The sequence below is a fragment of the Lycium ferocissimum genome, chromosome 6 (genome assembly GCF_029784015.1).
Source record: "Lycium ferocissimum isolate CSIRO_LF1 chromosome 6, AGI_CSIRO_Lferr_CH_V1, whole genome shotgun sequence".
Classification (NCBI taxonomy): domain Eukaryota; kingdom Viridiplantae; phylum Streptophyta; class Magnoliopsida; order Solanales; family Solanaceae; genus Lycium; species Lycium ferocissimum.
Window position 1 is genome coordinate 49,867,331 of NC_081347.1, and position 17,929 is coordinate 49,885,259.

The 17,929-nt window shown below is 37.2% G+C and overlaps 1 protein-coding gene across 1 annotated transcript; it reads right to left on the reverse strand.

Moving 5' to 3' along the window:
- Positions 1-1,614: 1,614 nt before the first annotated feature.
- Positions 1,615-15,698, reverse strand: LOC132059765 (uncharacterized). Its single transcript, XM_059452538.1, has 5 exons — positions 15,475-15,698; positions 15,118-15,279; positions 14,940-15,020; positions 2,123-2,246; positions 1,615-2,037 (listed from the first exon to the last, which is right to left on the reverse strand). The coding sequence occupies exons 1-5, from the start codon at positions 15,597-15,599 to the stop codon at positions 1,990-1,992; spliced, it is 540 nt and encodes a 179-aa protein (XP_059308521.1). The 5' UTR covers positions 15,600-15,698; the 3' UTR covers positions 1,615-1,989.
- Positions 15,699-17,929: the final 2,231 nt, after the last annotated feature.

The following is a 17,929-nucleotide window of genomic DNA, read 5'->3' on the forward strand; positions in this document are numbered from 1 at the left end:
TCAACGCGCCTGTTTGGTGTGAAATCCACATAACTTGCCAAGTCAGCGAAAAGTGTATAAATGACACAGCCGGGGCCCACCTTAAGTGTCTAAATGGAACAAGGTTTAGTCAGATTGTTTAAGTGAAAGATCGTGTCCAACTCAGGGAGCTTCCGATGGGTTCTGCCTAAATTAAAATTGTAAGGATCTATGGGGCTTAAGCCCCATGTCCATGCTAAGTAAACCGCTCCGCCTCACGCCCCCACCTTTTAAAACACCCATTGTAACAACACATCGAATTTTGCACTACGACTGACCAACTTGTAGTTCAAAGGCAGTAGCAATTTAAAACCTAAGGGGTCGTTTGGTAGCTGGTTAAGAGCTAAATTATTCATGTATTAAATCATGCATAACTAATGCATACCATGTTATGTGACATTCTTTTGCTATGTATAAAATTCAACACACCTACTACGATGTTTGGTTTGTAATTTAGAAATCAGCATAACGAACACATATAAGTTACGATGGAATCTACATATTATTTTATGCAGGATAGAAGATGGAATAACTAATTATATAAATAATTAAACCCTATGTAACTAATCCCTGTATAAAATAATACATAGATTCTCTCATAAGCTAATTATGTATTACTAATACCTGCATAACTCTAACCAACTGCCAAACAAAAGTTCGTGAAAAGTCTCAGGTTCAAGTTGCATGTACATGCAAGCTAGGAGTCTGAAAATGAGAAACCATACCAAACTAATTAGAGATCAAGAAGAGTACACTTAACCAATTTATGGACCTTGATGTTCCTTCATTAGAGTTAGTAAAGAAACTTGGTAGTTTTAAAATTTAACGGCTATTTTTGTATATTGCATAATAGTTTTATATATGTGATGGTATTGACAATGGAGTTGGATAAAGTTTGATTTGTGAGGCGGTGGCTATAGCTTTAGACGTGGTATAGACTTAATTTTATGGACTTGCATTATTTCAAATTGACATTGTAATATATACTCTAGGGATATTCGCTGTAGAGGAAACTCTGCCAAGATTTTAAGATCGATAGGATTCAACCTTCCTATGCGCCTTGGTCATGACATCCTAGTTTGGATCGTTACAACATGACATCGGCGCCTTGTATTCTATTGAACCCAATCACGAGTGCCCCAACGGTTTTATCAATACAGGGGAAAATTAGAAGGGCTTCTCATTATCAAGTATATAAGCTTCTTAATACGCTTGAAAATAAGCACAGCATATACATATTCATGAAACTTCCTCAACGACCTTGGAAACTCTAGGCTCACGAGTCACGAACAATGTCACTCCTCAGACACAATATTCCAATTTACATGGTTCCTCTTTCATTTATATGGTTATAGGTTTTTGAGTTATATAGACTGCAGTGTAAAGATTTTCTTACACTATCAATGTATTTTTACTCATTGTACAACATTGTCTTTTTAAGTTTACCAATGAACATTTGTAATAAAGATTACCTGCAGTTGCAGTGCATTAGATTTATATTTGTAGAGTATAGCAGAATTCCGCTGCTTTTCTAACTAGCAACTTCTTTTACCCTCCAAAATAAAGGGGAAATCGAGAAGTAGTAGAGAAATCAAAGATTTCAAATTTTCAATATTTTGATTAGATAGGAAAACTTCAACTCATCCTCACCCCCAAAGCTGGGCTTCTACTTGAAGACACCATTCCTTCAAGTTATCAACCTTTGATTCCTCGTACACATATTATGGCACATTGAAATTTACCTCATTGAGACAAGCAAATGAAAAAAAAAAATCTCAGTGTTTTCTTTGGGACGGGGGGTGAGGGAGAGAGCAACTCCCGTCGCTAAAATTACCAAGTTCAAATCCCTTACAGGTGTAGACACAATACATCTTCGCTCAAGTAGGATGTTACTCGTATGGCCATTTTTGGTAAAGCCTTTGGTATTAGTTTCCTCAGCAAAGAATACCTCAGACCAACGCAAAGGAATCCTCACTGTCCAGTATTACGGGATTGCAGCCTCTTCCTCTCCAATTCAAGCTGAATGGAGAAACCAGGATGAACGAATCAAGTAACAGCAAAAATAGGATTAGTTTCTCTTTGTTTTCAGAATATACTATCTTACCACTTTCCGCACTCTTTCATTAGCAGCAGGAGTGCCTCCAATAACAGATTCGGGAAGGTATGGACTGCTAACACGCACCTCGTTCATCACAACTATCACCGTCTTGTCCCAGCGCACAGGCAACCTGGTTGGTTACATCAACAATGACATCAAAATTCACACAAGATATCCTACATATGCGCAGCATGGTTCACATAACTCGTATACAAAACAGGAGACTGATACTGCAATCAAAATCTGTATGGGACACTAGATAAGCCAGCACTGATGCAGATTTATCTGAAAGCACCTAAATTTGGCTACTCAATTTCTTACCTCATCAAAAAAATAAAAAAAAAAAAAAAAAAAAAAAAAAATTGGCTACTCAATTTTAAATGTGTATTATATGACAATGCCATTTATACATGCTTTTCTTGATAGGTGCCTCGCTTATACGTGCTTTTTTTTTTTTTTTTATTTTAATACGTGCTTATTGTCATACCTCTACATTGTTTCAAAATAATAGGAATTGTATATGAAAATTTGGATATTCACTAGACAAGGACAGAAATCCATATCAATTACCTCGTAGGATGAATAATACCATGCCCTATGGGTTGCTACAATATATGTATCGTATGAAACCTAATCTCAACTGTTATCTTTGCATCAGATTAAGCTTCCCTCTATATCTCATCTTTGGTCAGTGGAATTCCATCAATAAAATTTAAGAGGGTCTAATGTCGACTTCCTTATAGTTAGATGAATCAGCAAGCGTATGACATGATCCAGAAGCTCTAATTTAGCCACTAAAAGTCTGAAATTGTCATTAGAATCTAAAAACACACACCTTTTTTTAGAATGCTAAAACAAACACTTTTATAATGAGAAGAACCAAAATGAATCAACAATTATATTAATCTTCAGCCAAATAATATCCTAACTTTCTTCTCTATCAAAAAATATATATCAACTTCTTAATTTATCATGGAATATTCGCAGGCCATTTAACTTAGTATTTTGGGCCCCGAAAGCCAAAACGTTATTCTTGTCGTGCCCCAATGACACATGCAGACACACTAACAAGAGACCATGGTTTTCTTACTACTCAATCCAGGAATCTGTGCCTAAACTAAAACTCACACCTTGACACCACCTAGTGACAAGCTCAAACTACTTCAATGGAAACTCTCTTTATCACAATATATAAATAAAAAAAGGGAGGAGGGACCAATCCGTAGGCTTACCTAAGTCGTCGTACTATTGTAGTTGTAAGGCTCACTCTGATACCATAATCTCAAACAGTAAATTCAATTAGTGCCAGCTGGCAACCGTTATAGTGGGGGATTAAGTCGTAGGCTATTTAGGCAAATGGCCTAAACTAGTTAACACGGTCACTGATACTACCTTACAAGGAGCTGAAACTACCTGTTCCTTACCAAGGAGGGACAATATTTAGACTCAGAATTCTTTTATAATTGCTTCTTCAGCGTTCTTCATTAGTAATTGCTTAGACCCACAAGGAACCTGTTGCCATACTTACGCTGTCAAGCCCACAACTTCATTCTCAAAACTAATCGAAGGTATATGAGGTGTTGCATGTGAGCTCTTGTGCCTAATACATCTAATATTATTAATGCCCTTCCCCTTCTTTCAACAATTATTATAGAACTTCCAACGACGGAAAACTCAAGATTTTACCTATCCTGCTCAGCAGAAGAATAAAAATTCATTAGCACTTAGCAAAAAAGAAAGATGGAGATTTTAAGATTCCAGGCCTTGAATAGTCATGGGAACAGCAGTACCAAAATTTGCTTCTTCCGGGAAGGAACTGGCTATTTGTATGTTTGCTGAGATTTCAAGCTGATGAGTTGATTTGATAGCGCGAAAACAACAACAACAACATACCCAGTGAGTCCCACAATGTGGGGTCTGGGGAGGGTAGATTGTACGCAGACCTTACCCCTACCTTAGGTAGGGAGGCTGTTTCCGGAAGACCCTCGGCTCAAGAAAAAGCATAGGAAAGGTTAGATACGGGTAAACAATTCAAAGCAATTATGAAAATGAAAACAACGAAAGTGAATAAGCCATGATAAACCATTCTGTGCAAACAGATACTCGCAGAAATCAAGGGACAAGAAACTAAAGATCAATGCAACTACTCGCAAGAAAGGATAAACGCGACTACCTACTAGCCTTCTACCCTGATAGTGCGAAAAATAGGTATGAAAAGAAAGGAAGAAGAAAGAGATCACAAAAGCTTTTCGAAGGTCACCAGTACTTAGAATGATTAAACACCCAACATATTTCTTCACGTGCAATTTGAAGAAGCTACCACATTTCCTAGCAGTCAAACATAAACAAATACAACATTGCTTCACTGCATATGACTTCGCTGGTAAGACCAGAAAAACTTACTATAACAATCAATAGAAAGCGGTGACCATCGGCAAATTAAGCAATTCAAGTAACCTTACTTCCTAAAGTCAATCAGTGAAGTAGAAAGCGGCAGCTTGAAGTAGAAAACAAAGTCGACCACTTCATAATTGGGGAAATTTTTCTGTATAACCTAAAATTCCAAATCCACATTCATCTATTGCAACCTCGAGGCGAGTACCAAAATTTAAAATGATCAACAAGGCTTTTCTTCAAGGTAGAAAAACAAAAACAACATACCCAGTATATTCCCACAAGTGGGGTCCGGGGAGGGTAGAGTGTACGCACACCTTACCTCTACCTTGGGATGTAGAGAGGTTGTTTCCGATAGACCCTACCCTAGCAAACTTCCATAATATTATCTTTCTCCTATCACCAGCTATTAATTTCACCAAGTTCTGGAATTCCTCCCCCAAACTGCCACACCTTGAGACAGGCAGATGGAGTTTATAACTACGGGTTCAACTGAATGTAACATTTTTGACACGGAGCAAAAATGTTACATTCATGCAAAGAATACATATATTCTTTGTTTTTGGAATTCCTCCCATAATTTTTTTTTTTTTTTTTTTTTTTTTTTTTTTGATGAGTTAAGAATCTTAAAAGTTGAACCCATAAAGTTCAAAATCATGCATCCGCATCTACCTTAGAGAGGATGATATCAATTTTGCACACCTTAGGCAACTTTTCAATACTTAGCCATGATTACCTTTTTCCCCCAATTCATCTTGTTCACCGTTGAATCTCCCAACTATTCGAAGAGTATGCTCTTTTTGTGTAGTTGAGATTCTTGACTGCTGAACTACCTTTTTTGTATGTTGTAAAGGTGGCCAAATTCACAAGATGAATTCTAAAGAAAGCAAACAAGTCTAGTGGGTTAAGGGCAACCTTGTCTTTTAGCACACTTTCTAGGGGATTATAACGTAGAAACCTTGGCTCATTTAGCATTAATTTTGGATGCTCTTTGATATCATTTTGACGGAGGAAAAACCTTCATTGAACAACTCTAGATCTTCGCAAGGTAAATCGATCACTTGTTAAGATTTCTTTATTCTAGATAAACTTGATTGGTTTTCTATTCTAATGCCAAGGTTCTTGGTTTTCTATTCTAAGGATCAGTCTTAGATGTCTAAATAGTCCAACCTTACCCTCACAAAAAATTAGAGTCATCAGCATAAGGAGGTGAATGGTTCCAGATTATTTGCTTCATTGTTGGACACTTTAATCCCCTAATCCAACCATTCTAATTTGCTGTCTTAAACCATTGTGCTGAAACGTTCAATAGCTAAAATAAAGAGAAAAAGTGATGGAGAGTCGCCTTGTCTCAATCCTCCGTAAAATGGATCCAACTATCAAAATTGAAAATCTGACATTACCGATGCATTAAAAAAAATCCATTTGATCCATTTTCGAACAAATCCCATATCATTTATCATCATAATTAAGAAATTACATGATCATATACCTTCTCAAAATCAAATTTGCAAAGAATCCCAAGTCTCTTCTCCTCAATTCTCGAGACCACACACTCATTTGCTATCAAAATTCCATTCATTATTAGTCTGCCCTTAAAGAATGTCATCTAATGAGTATCAACCAGCTTATACACCATTTTCTTGAGCCTCTCTGTCAGCACTTTTGAAATGATCTCTCAAAAGCTGATAGGCCTAAAATCTCTCAATTCTTTAGTGCCATTCTCTTTTAGGATTAAAGCCACAGACGTTGATAATTTTGCAAAAAAAATCCTAAGAAAGAAAGTTCTACATAGTCAGAATAATATCCTCCTTGATTACATTCCAACAAGAGGAAAGAAACCCATGGTAAATGTAACGACCCGTTTGGTTGTTTAGGCATTTTACCCCGTCTACCCATGTTGACCCTTTCCCTAGTTTCGTTAGAGTGTACTTGACTTGTGGGGATGGGTAGCGCGGTTCCCAAGGTGATCAGGTTGGTTTTGAGAAATTTAGAAGCCTTTAAGTTGAATAAGCAAAAAAGTGTTGACCAATAGTTGACTTTTGGGTTAACGAGTATGTTTGGGATTTTCGTCGGTTCCATTAGTTCCGGAGGGTTGATTCTAACTTGGTAGGGTGTTTGGTTCGGTTCCGGAGGCACTCGGGGGTGTTTTGGTCTTTGGGTTGGAAAGGTTTAGGGGGTTGACAGGGTCAAGATGACCTCATTTGGAAATTCTGAGGGCGCGAATGCGATCATAGCGTGTTTTTATAGTGGGTTGCATGCTTGGTTTGTATCCGGGAGGTCTTGGATGAGTGTCGGGTTGAAGTTAGTGAAAAAAATAGAAAATTCTGGTTTCTGGTGTCCGCATGTGCGGACTTGGGGTCACATTTGCGGGCCCGCCTATGCGGGACTTGGCCCACAGATGCGAGGTAGTGAGCTGTTTAATGAGTCCGCATCTGCGGACATTTCTCCGCAAATGCGAGATTGCTGGGTTCAGAACCTTAAATTCCCAAATTTCGAACCATTTCTTCCCATTCACAAACTTGAGACCTAAAGAGAGATTGAGGGGCGATTTTGTGGATATTTCTTGGGATCCATCATTGGGGTAAGCTTCCTACTTTCCTTTTATGTTATATTATCTTTATACAAGGGAGTCTGGTAGAAATCATGTGTTAGATTGGGGGTTTTGGGTTATGAACCCTAGAATGATTTTGAAAACTTCCTTTAAACTTTTATGGCTTTTGTTGAGGAATTTCCTAGATTCTAAGTATTTAATCAATGGGTAATTAGTCCCTAAGCTTGAATCTTCCTTTTTCTCAAGAATCATGATATGGAAATTGAGGGTTTTCTCCAAATTGGGTTTTTTTTTATTATTGATGAAATCAAGGCCCAATTGGGGTTAGAATTGCATGAAACTTGAGGTATTGATTATTTAGACTTTCCTAATTTTCCGCTAAAATTCCTATTTTACCCTTGTGGGACCGGGGTCCCCTTTTAAGGGTCATTTTTTATTTTGGTTGGTTTTATGGCTTTATGGGTATCATTAGCCTCGTAATCTAATGTGGTGTAATAATTTGCTAGACTTTGATCGTTCGGAAGCTCTTCGAAAGGGGAAGGCTCTAGCGGACTAGTTCGTGGCACTTGCTCGGCTTCGAGATAGGTTACGGTTTACTCATGTCTAGACTTCGATTAGTGAATCGTAATGTATAGTAGTGATTGACGGGGAAAGCATGATAGACCTTCGAGCATGGTGTGGAGTTATATTCCGACTAGGTTGGTATTGTCAACTGTCATGTTTGTGTTTTCCTTGTAATTGATGTGGGTTGTCGCCATACTTGTGATTTTCATGCATTGATGTGACTCTCTATGGTGCTTGATTCATCACTTATCTCTTGATCTTATGAAATGGGGAAGGGTTGATACTGATAACTCAGATTATGATTTGCATTCATGGCAATTATTATGGCTTCTATACATGTGTTGTTGATGAGGTTGAATTATGAATAGCATACATTCCATATTCATGTGTTATTGACTTGTCATGATTACATTGAAATGATGATAAGTGAGAGAGTGGAGCCTCTCAGGTCTTTGCTGGAGAGCGTAAAAGAGAGAGAGAGTGCTCGTGATCCGAGGTAACATCCCGAAGTGGAAGAGAGTGCTCGTGATCCGAGGTACATACCGGAGCAAGTGTGGTACATGGACTTTGCGGGTCCCCCATAGGTCATGACTATTGTGACATTGTTCTTAGCATGTGTGTGCGGTACGGAGAGGAGGCCTGCGGGACATTGCATTGCATATTATGACATTCATACCTCATCATCGCATGGCACATTATTTATTGATTGCGGTTGTTGATGTATTGAGCTATTGTTGTTGTGAGGACTTAAGTAATGACTTGACAATACTTGTGGATTAGAGGCTCCACCTAGGCTTATGACTTGAGTTGTGAGATTCATTATGTCTATCATTATGGTGTGACATTCCTGATTGTTATTGTTGTGTGTTGTGTTGACTGCTTATCTGTTAATTTATGTCTGTGTATGCGCGAACTAATCATTGTCGGCCTATGATACCTACGAGTACGTGTGTTTGTACTCATACTACACTTGTTGCACTTTTTCTTGAGTGCAGAGTTTGTTGTTGGCTCCAGTTCCCGTCACCGCGAGTGATTCTGAGGCTACCTGACAGAGATTCCGGGGTGAGCTACTTGCCAGATCTGCCACCCGGGAACATTTCCTTTACATATCTGTCTATTCATATTTCTAGTTTTGAGACTTGTATTATCCATCAGGGCTCAGGCTATGTATTTATGTATTAGTGGCTCTTGTACTGGTTCAAACTAGATTTTGGGGCATTTATGTATTCATGTTCCGTTAAAGCTCTTTGTTCCTGGAGTGCATCCACTCTCCACAGATTATTTACCCAGATGTTTGGTCTAAGAGAGTTCTTGGGAGTGCACTTTGCCTTATAATTCAAATGGTGCTCATCTCACTAATATCAAAGCTCGTCAATTCTTAGATATAAAGCCATCGTTTTTCCATCTGTGTGTGAATTTATCACCATTGAATTAAAGGTCAGTCAATTTCACTTTGTGAATGAAATCTACACTCTCTGATGAACCGAAAAATCTCAATTCTCTCAGCATGTTTCCAATGAAACTAGCACTGTGAAGTCCCGTCCTACTGCCCTAGTCCCCTTATGGCAGTTATATCAAGCTATAGTTCCTTCATTTCAATCCACTTTTGGTTCAAAAAACACCGGTGAAGAACTAACAAAGTTTGGAGCACACTATCTAAGATAACTAAAACATGATGTTTTTCATTCTCCTTGCACAGTTCCACATTTTTTGGCTCAACATAATTACATGCCTCCACTATTTCCACTAGCTTTTGATTCTGCCCAACATCATACCTATTACCCCATACTACTGTTCGATCTACATCAACTTCCTGAATAAATTGTCTTTCTTCCACTTTGTGCAATAGATTTGTCGTCCAATTTTTTTTTTCCAATTTTTTTTTTTTTTGGCAGAAACAATAAAAGTTAGCTATTCATTTATATGTAAGCACATAGAAAACACAAAAATGTATCGATGTCTATTTTGTATAGATTCTAATAAATCTCTTGTGCCTTCAGCATAACCCCACCTTAGTCAGATAAGCCAACAATTGTTGACCTATCTCAGATACTCAAGTCATAATTTCTCATAGGGAATGGTGCCTTTAGAACCTAATTTTGGGCATAAATCCTGGGCCTCTATCCTCTTTAGGATAACGTAAATTTCTTCATAATCAAAAACCACATCATCCCTGCTAGGAGTACTAGATTGCACCAAGTTACACAAACATCTAAACTTCAAGATATGAACAGATAAAACTTTGCTATCCAAAAATCTAAGATTCCTTGCTCTCCAAATAGTAGAGGGGGAAAAAAAACAGAAATAGACCACAAATCTTTTCAGCTCATTACTACCTCCATAGAAATGGCTATTAAAAAAATCCTTAACCCAACAATGTTTGAAAAAAAAAAAAAAAAAAAAACTATCGAAGTTGCCCTGTGACTTCACATAACAAAAACAAATGCTTTCAGATGCCAGAACGTCAAAAGTGTGCCAATGCTGGCGAGGTTAAGAACCCCTTTATGACACAATTGCCGATAAAGAGGCCACCTTGGTTGGCTAATTCCAAGGATAACTCAATTACTTCTTAAGAGGAAACACAGTCTTTTAAAAGAAGCAAACTAAAGCACAAAGCTTTATATGAAAAGTTTATAACTCAGAATAAGATGGTTTACATTAAGGATACAAACCTATTTTATAAGCTACCAAATCTAAGAGGTTGGGGTTTCTAATCGATGTGGGACAACATGTCCTAAAGGATAAGGATAACTATTAAAAAATAAGAAGAACAAAAGATTGATGTGGTTAAGACAAGAAAAGATACGGATACTAAAAGATAAGCTTGCATCATTATAACGTAAGCGTCTGCATCAATATGGAATAAACGTCTGCATCATCATGAGGTAAGCGCCTGCATCAGCATGTGATAAGTGTTCTTCTGGGGTTGGAAGAGGTTTGCCTTCAAACTCCAAGTCTTTTTTATGTTCCCCATAGTAAGGCGATAGATCAGCAACATTAAAAGTGGTAGATATAATCTGATCTTATAGGCATTATCATTGATACGCTCAAATTTTCGAAAAGGGTCATCTGCTGGAGGTGATAACTTCTTTCGAAACTTTAGGAAAACATTCTTTCCTTTAGTGAATCCATACTAAATATCCTTCTTTGAAAATAACTTTCTTCTTGTGCTTGTTGTCTTGCTTTTCATAGTGAGCAATCTGCCAAACAATATTATCTCAAACTCCCTCGTGAAGCTTCTTGATCTCCTTGGCTCATTCTTTAGCATCAGCACTGAACTCACAAATGGTTGGCAATGGGAGAAGATCCAAAGGACTTATTGGTCGTTTGCCTATAAACACCTCAACTAGACATTTACCAGTTGGAAACAACTCACAGAGTTATTGTAAGGGAACTCTGCTTGAGGCAACATAAGATCCCATTAACAGAAATGCTTCCCAACAAAGCTGCGAAATAAATTTTTCAAACTTTTGTTTGCTGAGCTAAACTGCAAATGAGTTCCCATCTTTCTCCACATAGTACACCAGAAATGACTCATGAACTTCACATCTCGATCGAAAGTGATAGTTTTTGGAATTCCATGAAGGCGCATGCTCTCCTTGAAGTACATTTCAGCAATACGAGAAGCATCATCAGACTTGTGACATGGCACAAAGTGAGCCATTTTGGAAAATATATCAACAATCACCATTATCGAGTCATGCCTTTGTGAGTCTCTGGCAATCCCAAGACAAAATCCATGCTCACATCTTCCCAAGGAGCTTCAGGAATAGGTAATGGCTTATACATACCTGTGTTTTGACTGTCAATTTTTGCTAAGTGACAAATACGACACCTTTGGATATGTCAAATGACATCTCGTTCTATCTTGGGCCAATAAAAGTTTTCTTTTATCAGAGCTAAAGTCTTATTTCTTCCACAGTGTCCGGCCAATCCTCCATTATGAGCTTCCTCGATAATATATTGACGTAATGAACTTTGTGGAAGACATAACTTGTTACCCTTGAAAAGATATCCTTCTTGTTGATGGAACTGCTTACAGGTACTTTGAGAGCCAGACTTCCATATTTCACCAAAATCGAGATCTTTGTTATACAACTCTTTCACAATTTCAAATCCAACAACACTTGTAAGGTAGAAAGCAAAGCAGAAGCTGACTTAAGGCATCAGTACACCCCGCTTATGCTTGAGAAGAAATGAGAATGCTTGAATAAACTCACTCCAAGCTGCATGACGACGATCGAGCTTATGTTGTGAATTGAGATGCTTGAGGGCTTCATGATCAGAATACAAATAAACTCTTTTAATAATAAGTAATGGCTCCAATGGGTCAAGGCTCGAATATTTCAACTTTGAACAATTGGCTTTTTCACTGATGCAGGAGCTTACCTCATGATGATGCAAGCGTTTATTCCATGTTGATGCAAGCGCTTACGTTACGATGTTGCAAGCTTATCTTTTAGCATCCTTATATTTTCTTATCTTAACTAGATAAACTTTTTGTTGTTCTTAGCTTTTAATATTAATAGTTATCCTTATCCTTTAGGACATGTTGTCCCACACCGATTAGAAACTATAACCCTTTATATTTGATAGCCTATAAAATAGGGCTAGTATCCTTAATAAAAACCATCTTATTTTGAGTTATAAACTTTTCATACAAATTTGCTTTTTTTAAGAGAGTAAGTTTCCTTTTTCCTTGGTATTAGCCAACACAGGTGGCCTCTTTATCGGTTCTCGCGTCATAGTGGGGTTCTTAACCTCGCCAACATTGGCACACCCCCGACGTTCCGGCGTCAGCTTGTCTTCAACATCTCTTCAAAATGCTTGTTGCACATATGAAAGCCTTTTTCTGCATGTTTGCTTGAGTTAATTAGTCATCATGAACCAAAACCCAGCAAAAGTATTCCACTTGGAACGGAACCTTCGACCCTAAAATAACCTTCCAAGGCCAAGAAGCAAGAGGAGTATCAACATGCTACTGCAACCAAGATGACGTAACAAGATTTGATTGCAAAAAGCCATTTTTCTGCACAGTCCAGACCAAATGATCATCTTCTTCATTTTCAAATGATGCCAAACTAGAATCATGTCGTCATATCATCAACTTCCCAATCAAAGCAATTCTTCTTGCTAGTCAAATATCAATTATTTCCACTTCTCAAAAGAGAAACAATAGATTCTCCATTTTCATTTAACACTCGAATAAATTCCCAACCCAATTATTTCTTACAACATAGTTAAATTTCTAGATTTCACCTTAAATGGCCTGTTATAAAATAAACCACCTTACCGTAATCCTCCTCCTTTATCTTAACTTGAGATCAAGTACGTGAAACTCATATAGGTGAACTCACAGGTGGGTAAGCATGTACCATTCATATTAAATTTTGCACAATCTTGCATTTTATGTGCTCAATCGTCTCTATCTTCAACACAAATTTCCAATTCCTTGTGATATGAATCCCACCACCTATATAACTATCATAGGATGCTAAAGTAAACTTTAACCCTTTTTTATAAAAAGTTTCTCTTCCTCTGAATAGCTCATACCACATTTGTGAGCTGCTTCCTGGCTCTCTTAGCTCAAAGGACTTCTCGTCTATGAAGAGTCAATGAGCTACCTCTAATCTCTCTAAGCTCAAATGATTTTGCTTAACTATGATGAACGCGCTTCAGGTCTATTTGTCCTTGCTAATAGGGTTCCATCTACATCTTGTGTCCTTTTAATACTAGACTCAAGTTATCAAACTCTAAAATTTGTGGAGCTTTGGGGAGCGAGTTAAAGGATTCATCATGAACAACTTTAAATAGATCTTTTGCAGTTGCAAAATATTGCTCAGCTGAATGTTCTGGAAAAATCAAATTCAGGACCGCAGTATTATTACCTGAGTGGAACGTCAACAAATGCAATTGTAATCAACACATCTCTTACTTTGGTAAAACCAATGCCACATTAATGTGACTTTTATGCCTTCATCCTCTAGTTGAAAAACTTATCTTGAGAACCCATTAAATTTACAGGGGAGTCATTTGAAAAGTAAGCTATCTTTTACTTTTGGAGTAATGAATGATAAACCTATGGCTTATATTAGCATCATAGACTTTATTTTGTGTTTTAACAAACGTAAGACTTCCAGTGCTTCTTTTACACACAATCTTGCAGCTTGATCTCTTGTAGAGAAATCTGTTTCCATTGGCTATCTCTCCGTATTCTAATATTATTCTCCTATGACACATTTCCCTAAAAGAAAATTTACTTTTCTCTTTGAAACTATAAACTAAATATGAGTATACACCTATACATAAATTTTCTTCTTGAGTGAACGCCAAAAAGCAAAGAAAAGCTTTCTCGTCACCTGTACCTAATTTTTTTTAGTGACATGGGAACTCGCAACCGCTACCCTTCGGATGCGCACAGGGTAAACCCAGCTCCTGGGCAATAGCTCGCAAACCACACAGGAGAGGTTACCCACACTAGGCAAGCCCCGTGCGACGAGCTCGACCAAGAAGGCAAATCCCCTGCTGTCGTAGGCATGGGGTTTCGAACCTGAGACCTCCATTATGAAAGCCTCATGCTCAACCAACTGAGCCACCCTTGCGGGTTTGTCACCTGTACATATACATACAGCTAAACCATCTTATATTTTTGAATATACACAGGAAAGAAAGAATAGCTATTTGATGTTAACAGGGAACTGAATACATTTGGTGCTAATTTAATGCAATCATTAAATAAAAATCCAACTTGAGAAAGGTTTTTCTAGTGGCAAGAGTACTCTACTTCCAGCCCAGGGATTGAAGTTCGAGTCGCTAAGAAGCAAAGTGGGAAAGGGCCACTGTTGACTCCTAGGCACGGGGATTTGGGTGCAAGATTTACCATTCAGTTTACTTTAAAATCTATTAGGGGTTGTTTGGTAGGATGTATTAGAGAAAATAATACATGTATTAACTTTGATATTATTAATCTCTTGTTTGGTAGTGTTTTTCAACCTATGTATAACTAATACACCCTATTCAGTACTATTCGTATACATAGCAAACATTAGCAATCGGGGTACTAATACATGGATAAGCATGGTTAAAGACATAACTGCCCATACTAAACCAAACCAAACAGCGGATAAGAAATGATCCAGCATAACTAATCCCAGCATTACTAGTACACCCTATCAGTAATATTCTTATACACTCTACCAAACGACCCCTTGGTATTTCATTACTTCTAACAGCAACAAGTAAAATTACTGATTTTAGAATTAAAATATACAAAAATCTATGGAAAATCTGAGGGTGAAAGTTAACACATACGTTTTAGACAAAGCATCAAATATATTCTGAGCTTCAGCAGTAACGCCAATCCCAAATCTCTCAGCATCTATCTCTGCTTGTCTGCAAAAAATTCAATTAAAACACAACCCCACTAAATCCCAACTCAAATAGCATAATTTTTCCATATTCCAAAAGCAAAATTCATAAATAAATTCACCTTAAAGCAGAATCTTCTTTAGCTTGAAGGCTACTAAGATCAAGAAAACATTTAGTGGTATCAATTGGGTCTTGGCCTTGGCCAAGAAAACTGAATTCTTTTATGTAATTAGCTTTCAATAGCCTTATATCTCTCTTTGGCCCTGATGCAGTAACCCCTTCTTGTAATTTCAAGAAAACAGTCAAGGAAAACAACTAACAGATTAAAATTACGAAAAAAAAAAAAGATATGGGAAATCAAGAAAACATTGAACTGAACTCTTTTATGTAATATCAAACCAATAGTCAAGAAAATCAACAATTAAGAGATAAAATTACACAAAAGAAAAGAATAAGGGAACTGTGTTATTAAAGGATATGAAGAAGGAGGATGTTGGAGGGTTTGTCAAAGGCGATAACTTGAGCATCAAACTCATCACCTAAAGTTGTTTTGATTGATAAAATGCATCCAACTGCAAACTCTTCATTGCTGTAAGCTTCCATAGCAGGGAACTCTGCAAACTGAGATGAATGAATGGGAAAACAGGCTATTCAATTCAATGGGGGGTTTGTGAAGTTGCCTCGAAAATGAGTTGAAAGCCCAAAGTAAGTATTGAAGCGGCAAAAGGCTGGACCACGGCCCAAATAAAGTTCCAAGCCTTACTATTAGTCTACGCCAAGTGTCCACATAAGATTATAAAATATCTATTACCGTCCGTGTTTCGATTTGTTTCTCTTACTTTCCTTTTTAATTTATTTTAAAAAAAAATCCTTTTTTGGCAATTCTTTAATTCCAATTTTCAATATGGCATGTTTAAGATTATAAGATTAAAGGATTGCTACATTTTATATATCTTTAAACAGACCACAAGATTCAAAAGTCTTCTTTACTTTCTTAAATTCTATAGCAAATCAAAACCAGGAAAAAAAAATTAAATTTGAAACGGAGGGAGTAATATCTATACTGCTTAAAAGTTAATTTTATATTAGTAGGACTGAAGTTGAAAATTCAGATTTCAAGTTACAAACTTCAAATATGCCCCCTATTTTCTCTTTAGTTTTTGCTCTCGTAACGAACAACTTTTTCGCGTGGCATTAATTTATACTCGCGGGGCATAAGTTATACTTTCGCATTATAAATATCCCACGAGTTATGTTTCACACCCTTTAACAACTTATGCCCCGCTAGGCATAAGTTCGATTTTGAAGGGAAAATATTATAGACCAGCCCGTTTAAAGGACAAGTGCAATTTTTTCCTTCAGAATTGTATATCTGAAATTGGCATATTGTTTGTATAGTTTGAACTTCAGACCTGTATGTCTAAAGTTTGAACTACCAACCTAACTTGAGACTCAAATATCTAAAACTGGCATAGACTAGGTCTGAAGTTGATTTGAAAGAGGATTGACCAAACTAATGTTTGCGTGCAATCCATGAATTTTTCTTTTAATCATAGTCTAATCAAACAAACCCCACAGCCTTAAGGGGTCGTTTGGTTGGGAAATAAGTTATCACAGGATTACTTTTCTTGGGATTAGTTATCCCATCCTCCCACAGGGATAAAATACACTGCAATCCCAGGATTAGTTATACCGCGATTTTATCCCAACCAAACGTGTGATAAACTCATCTCAAATATAATCCCGATATTATTTATCCCTTATCCTCGTACCAAACGAGCCCTAAGTATAAAGCAAATCATTAAGGCTAACTTACTTAAACAATTGTAATTTGGACGCTTCTAACAAGTTATAGCTATAGTTTAGCTAATTACGGCTCCTAGCTACTAATTCCTTGCCATAGGGTGTATTCTGCTGTATTTAATTCAGTTGCATTCATTTGTACCTACTTTTACACTATATTTAATTCGACTGTATTCAAATAACAAAAATTCAAAAAAAAATACAGAGATATTCGATTGTATTCAAATCATTGTATTCATTCGTAAGTAATTTTACACTGTATTCAATTTGGTTGTATTCAAACAACAAAAATTCAAAAAATACATGCAAAAGTACCAAAAAAAAAAAAAATCTCATTCGAAATACAGAAATACATGCAAAAACACCAAAAGATATGTTGTATTTACACTTGAAAATGAAGAATACACTCAAATCTGGCCAGATATGATAAATACAAGAAATAAATTACACTCAGATCTGGAAAAAATACACTCAGATCTAAGAAAATCGGTCAGTTGACCATGAATTCCAGCCAGAGATGACGACTCCCTCATCGCCGGCGGTATTCAGCCATCCATACATCCTTCTAGGGTTCTATCGTCCCCACAACCCTCTCTCAACCACAATGCAACAAGCAAATTCCATGGTTCCACCACCACATTGTCGGTACTCAGCCATTCATACATCCTTCTAGGGTTCTTCCATCCCCACAACCCTCTCTCAACCACGATGCAACCAGCAAATTCCATGGCTCCACCACCATAGTAGCAGTAATTGGGATATTATTACCAGCAACCACCACAACAGGGCAGAGTTCCTGAGGCCTTCAAGTTTCAATTTGAACAATTGACTCTCATTGCTTCTCAAAGCTTCTTCAGATTATTATGGGTTGTTCGTGGTGGAGTTGACCGGACTTGGAATTTCGTCAGAGTGGCTCGAGCATGCTTGGAGAATGAGATGGTCAGATCTAGAATGAGGGAGAAGAATGAGACTTAGTGTATTTTTCTCTCTGGTGTAGTAATCTTTTTTAAATATAAAGTATAGCTATGGTTGGTAATTAAATACATAGTCTAGCTACGGTAGGTAATTAATTTGAATTATAGTTACTGTAGGTAAATACCTTTTCACGACCAAGTTTGACTAGTCGTGAA